This window comes from Apium graveolens, chromosome 4 (assembly GCF_009905375.1).
Source record: "Apium graveolens cultivar Ventura chromosome 4, ASM990537v1, whole genome shotgun sequence".
NCBI classification, from domain to species: domain Eukaryota; kingdom Viridiplantae; phylum Streptophyta; class Magnoliopsida; order Apiales; family Apiaceae; genus Apium; species Apium graveolens.
The window spans coordinates 34,060,382-34,066,381 of record NC_133650.1 but is presented as its reverse complement, the minus strand read 5'-3'; the positions used below and the strand labels follow the sequence as shown (position 1 = coordinate 34,066,381).

General features: G+C 38.1%; 1 protein-coding gene across 1 annotated transcript; it reads right to left on the bottom strand.

Annotated features, from left to right (window-relative positions):
- Positions 1-883: 883 nt before the first annotated feature.
- On the bottom strand, positions 884-3,077 carry LOC141718481 (aldo-keto reductase family 4 member C10-like). The gene is made up of 5 exons (XM_074520866.1): positions 3,013-3,077; positions 2,504-2,537; positions 1,711-1,833; positions 1,194-1,381; positions 884-998 (listed from the first exon to the last, which is right to left on the bottom strand). The coding sequence occupies exons 1-5, from the start codon at positions 3,075-3,077 to the stop codon at positions 884-886; spliced, it is 525 nt and encodes a 174-aa protein (XP_074376967.1).
- Between the last annotated feature and the right edge of the window lie 2,923 nt (positions 3,078-6,000).

Below are 6,000 nucleotides of genomic sequence, written 5' to 3'. Positions count from 1 at the left end.
GTACTTTAACCATGATCCATCCTCTAAGAAATTTAGGGAATCAGAATTAAATGGAGTAACATATACCAGGTTGGCAGTCAATCAGGACTTATGGTGTTTGACTGTTTGGCTAATAAGACCAAAAAGGGTCGTCATTAAAATATTTAAACTGGTCCAATCAATGGAATATACAAGGGTGCAGACTGGGCTCAATGTTAATTTATATGAATTGATCTTTTAGTTGTATCTAGTCCTGGAACATCAATTTTTTGGACAAAATTATTTGCATGATATATCAAGGGAACAACACTTGTGAGACTGTGAAATGTCAATTTATTATATAATCATAAAGCACAACTAACTACTAACTACAAACAATTTTTTTAGACTATATATAAAAATCCGAAACAGTAATTTTATGGTGGCCATTCTTCCCTATAAACTCGGCACAACTAACTACAAAACAAAGTGCTGCATTAACACAATCAGTTCTTCAGTAAGCTCCTTAAGATGTTGCCAGATTATTTCCTTTCGTATATTTTCTTTCTATTGTCAATCATAATAATATTTACATAAATTATGGATTTCTACTTGTATAATGGCTGTTAGTGAGGTTACCTTCATCCAACTCCAAGCAATTCCACGTCCTTCCTGACTTACAGAAAGTCCAAAAACAATATCTTGACTTCGGATATCCATAGACATCATTATGCGTGGTAGGATAAGATTAGTTGCATCTGTTAGCACCCCAGGGAATTATTAGAATAGGGTCTCTATCAGTTCCGGAGAAGACAAACTTGCCACTGATTTAAACTGCTATGCAAAAATAAATTAAAGAATCAAGCTGCAGAAAAGTGAAACAGTGCATAATGACCATCAAAGATTTGAATCTAATGTTTATACACTAGAGATCTCTTACAATGTCTTGTTGGTACTTGGCACGTATAGCATTGAGATGGCAATTCCTGGTGTTGAATTTTGACAAACGAGCTACCTGAGGAACCCAGTGGTGAATATCCCTGCAAAAGACATATACGTTAAGACAACGTCTGATAACTATCAATGAACTAGAAAATTAATTCATATGGCTAAAGCCTAAATGACAGAGCTTATAAGAGTTCCCAGTTTCCCACCATATGGCTAAAGCCTAAATGACAGAGCTTATAAGGTGAATTCCTTTTGATTAGCAGAAAGAGCGGAGCTTGGTCTGTTGCCATCCTGGATAAATCTCAACTTGGTTAACAGCTGGAGAAACGCGTGCAACCCGAAGTAAATTCTCCAGTTTTTTGCTAGTAAAATTGCTGACATCGATAGCTTTCCATGTATTGGGTACATTAGGTGGACAGAGGTTCTCAGGTGCAAAACCAACTGATCCATTCTTCATGCTAACAGGCCAGTGGATCTTTAAAACAAAAATCAAAAGTGTTTGCAGTTTATAATGTAAATTTTAAATTTTTTTGTAGCATTAAGGACGGTGATATAACTTTCACCAGCTAAAAATCAATGTTGTTGACTTCTGGTAATGAACTAATGCAAGAAAGTTACTGATAAACTAACCAAATAGAAATATAGAAAATCAAGCTACAAGTTTTGCAAAGACTTATCCAATGCCACTGAAACATCTTCTGATGCATGATCAGAACACCTATAAAAATCATTGAACTCTATATTTAATGTATGAACTTTGAATATTCTTAAAATATCAGAAAAGGCACACAACTTCATTTATACTGTGGAATTCACAAGATGATCAGAAACACAAAGTGTGGGAACAAACCATAGTTTAGAAGTGATCCATAAATCGGCACGCTTCATCACCCCATCATCAAATAGCTTCTTTAGAGCAGAACCAACCTAGGTAAACAATAAGAGATTAACATTGAAAAGAACTATCATTTAGGATAGTGGCAGCAGAGTGAGGGTCTGAAACTTAATTTATTGAAAAGACACTAGTCCATACATTAATTGAATATTTTATGAGAACTTAATTTATAAATTGCACTTACATTCAATACTTAGTATCCACTTCCCCTCCAGAATGAAAACACTTAATGGGCATACCCATATATACTACCCCCCAATTAATTAAATGTAACCTCTAATGAATCAATTCATGTATCAAACAATGAAAACACATACGAATTCAAGCAAAATAGGCATAATGAATCAAAGTAAAGTTATCAAATAAAACTCTGACCTCCGCTGATGAATACCCAATTCAGCAAATACAATGAAAATGTGTCAAAGAAAGCAAGGTAACCTGGAAGCAATGTGAATAATATGACAAAATCACCATTTACAAATAAAAGTGCACTGCTCAGCCGTAATATAATACACTGAAGTTGTGGAACAGATACTCACTCCCGTTTCGAGATTTCAATAACTACACTCTCTGAAATACAACACAATACAAAATGTAAATATCCAGGTCTTACTAGATTAAAACTTATGAAACTCCAAATAAAACTCAAAATTTAAAATCCAAATTAAAGAAGCCCTAAAATCAAAGAGAAACATGAATTACCTGAAGTTTAAGCGAAGAAATCGAGTCATATGAACTGAAAACAAGAAACCCCTAATTGGAAGAGCCCTTGCCAAACTATACTGAAAAAAATCCTAATTTGAAGAAGAAAATTTACTTTAGATGAAGAGATTTATAGAGAGGTTATGTATGAGAGAGGGTTGAGAGAGAGAGAATTTTAGGAAGAGTAGGGAGAAGAGGAAGAGAGTGTAATGACGAGATAAAAAGTGGGATGAGCGGCTTTCATCCAAAAAAAGGGAGCTCCGTTTGAAATTTTTTACAAATTTTGCCCGCTTTTAAAAATTTTAAGTCTCCAGAAAAAGTATACAATTTATAATTTATAATTGTAGTAAATAATAAATTTTATTTTTAAAAATGTGTACAACAATGCTCATATCAGAATGAAAGAGAATTATAATATTTTAATTTTTTATTATTTTTAAAAATTTTATATCAAAATTTTTAAATTTTCACTTTTCGAAAATTTTACCCAGGTCGGTCCAAAAAACTACCGCTTCTCCAAAAGTTTTGAGCCTACTTTAGTCCGCCTAATCGAGAGCCCAAAGAGAGCCAACATTGCTAATTTTTTTATTAAACTTTTAAGTTTAAATAGTATTCAAATTTTTTAATAATAAAAAAATATCAGTTACTAATTAGTACAATATACGAAATTTAACAAAAATAATTTATTTTATCAATCTTAGCTAATATTAAAATTATTGTTTAATTATGTTATCAAAATTGATTAATTTTGAAGTCAAATAATTGTATAAATTTATTTGTTTGTGAAATATTACTTTTTTTATCTATTAACACCCTATTGTAACATAAGTTTCCACATGTTACCGTATGTAACACTTTGAAGCTATAGTAACCTGTTACGAAGGCTATGGTAACATCAAAAACACTAGGTTGCGGTAGACTAAGATGGCGGCGGAAGCGTGGAAGAAGGTGAAGGATAGCCTCGAGGAGAGGGTGCTCGAGCTGGAGGGGTCATTTTCTGCCTTGACCTCGGGCCGTGAGGCCGCCCTCGCCGATGCCAGGAACCTAGGGGCCAGGAACTTCATGAAGATCTTTATCAGTAAGGTTCCTGACTTTGATTGGGTGGCTCTAGGCGAGGGCACAGCTAGGCACGCTGAAAAGCTAAAGTTAGAGATGGAAAGGGACGCTCAGATTGCAGAAGAGGCCCGGTGCAGCTGAGCAGGCCCAACTCACGGCTGATCAAGCTAGTAAGGAGGTTGAGGCTGATAAGACTTAGATTAATTTTATTTTAGAACTAGACTTTTGACTTGGTAAGCGGGCACCCTTCTCGCCTCGCATTTGTATTTGAAATATTCTGCCTTGAGGCATAACCTATTAATCTCTTGTTTGTATAAAATTCCAAGTCCTTTATGCCCGTATTTATCTTTTTGTTACCTGGTTTTCTTTATTTTGTGTAAACTTACCATGCCCCTACTAATCAAAAACTATCAAAGCGCTGGCCGCGTATGACGGGTATTACACCTTCACAGCGAGCCGAGCTAATAAGCTCGCATTCATGTTCTATTAAGTAAAAATCAATGATAATTTAAGTAGAGCGGGTTCGCATCATTGCTAATTCATAAGTGTTGTAGGTGTGTCTACATTAGCGGGTCAGGCCTAAGGGCTCGCATCTTGTTCCTGTATCTTCTCCTCGCATCATGCTACCATGGCTATGTTAGAGGGCCGGGGTCGTCTCTAACTTTTAAGTTAGTTAAGGGGTTTTTGGGCGGCTCTCACTATTTTCATAGTTTTATCTTCATCTTCAATTCTCTTTGTGCTCATTACTTTTCAAAGGGGCCCGGAGCCCAGCTCGTTCCATAGTTTTGTTGTGAAGCGGGTCGGGCCCCGGTTTTACTTATGATTTTAACATGTTAATAAAATAGGTATTTTGTCCTTGCATGGGCTCCCAAGGATGGGCTCCCTTGCTGGGTATTTTAATCTATTAACAGGAGTTAGAATATCAAGGGAATAAATAGATATCAATCGTTTATTCATAGATAATGGAAAGTGAACGGAGTACATGCTTGTGATCTCAGGGAGGCACCTATATGGCACTACCCCCGAGACTGAGGAATATTATAAGATAATACTAAGTCTGAGAAGAATAATATTACTAATAATACTTGCGGAGGTGTTCCGCGTTCTAGGCTCTCAGGATCAACTTGTCTTGTATATCATTGAGGTGGTAAGTTCCCTCCTAGAGCACTGATTTTATCTTGTAGGGGTCTTCCCCAATTTGCCCCAAAGACTCCGTGGCTCACAACCTTGGTATTTGGCATGACCCGACGCAGAACCAAATCTCCCAACTTAAAAGTCCGGGCTTGAACCTTACTGTTGTAGTGCCTAGCCGTCCTCTGTTGATATGCTGCTATCCTAATCTGAGCATCTTCCCGAGTTTCATCAATCATATCCAAATAGAGTCAATGGTTGACCTCATTTGACTCTGAGTCATAGTTGTCCCTACGAAAAGATCCTACCCCTACCTACCTCAACGGGCATCATAGCTTCACACCCATATACCACAGAAAAATGGGTCTCTCCAGTTCTAGTTCGGGGAGTCGTGTTGTAAGACCACAGGACCTGGACGAGTTCCTCCGGCCGTGTCCCTTTCTTTTCTTCAAGCTTTGCCTTCAAGGCGTGCTTAATGATTTTATTAACAGCCTCCGTCTGCCCGTTGCTTTGGGGGTGACAAACTGCACTAAAACTCTTTTGAATCCCTAGTTTCTCACAAAATTCTCACATTTCCTTGCTATCGAACTGTTTCCCGTTGTCATATATCAACTTGTAAGTGATGCCATAGCGACACACAATAGTCCTGTGCACAAATTCCTTAGCTTTTTTACCGTGATAGTGGCTAGAGGCTCGGCTTCTACCCAATTAGTGAAGTAATCCACCGCGACAACGGCATACTTGACACCTCCCTTGGCCTTCGGGAGTTATCCAATTAGATCAATTCCCCACATAGCGAAGGGCCAGGGCTCATGAGGGATATGAGGGGAGCCACGGGGCTGTTATAATAATTGGCATATCGTTGGCACTTATCACAGGCTCGGGAGAATTTAAAGGTATCTTTTTTCATTGTTGGCCAATAGTAACCTTGACGGAGGATTTTCTGAGCTAGAGAGTTACCCCCTGAGTGATTGCCACAAATGCCCTCGTGTACTTCCCTTATGATATAATTGCATTCATCCCCATCTATACACTTGAGGAGGGGCACACAGAACCCTCTTCTGTATAGGACCCCATCGTATATCACATAGCGGGCTGCCTTGTATCTTATCCTCCTTGCCTCATTCTTTTCATCTGGGAGTGAACCTTCTTTTATGTAGGCTAAGATAGGTGTCATCTACGTGGGGCCGAGGTCATCATTGAGGCTGCCCACCTCGTGCTCGGGCACACTAGGTTGCCTCTGTATGTCAAGGGGCATGACCCCTAGCAGAGTGGCCTCGCGGCATGATCCGAGTTTAGCTAGCTCATCC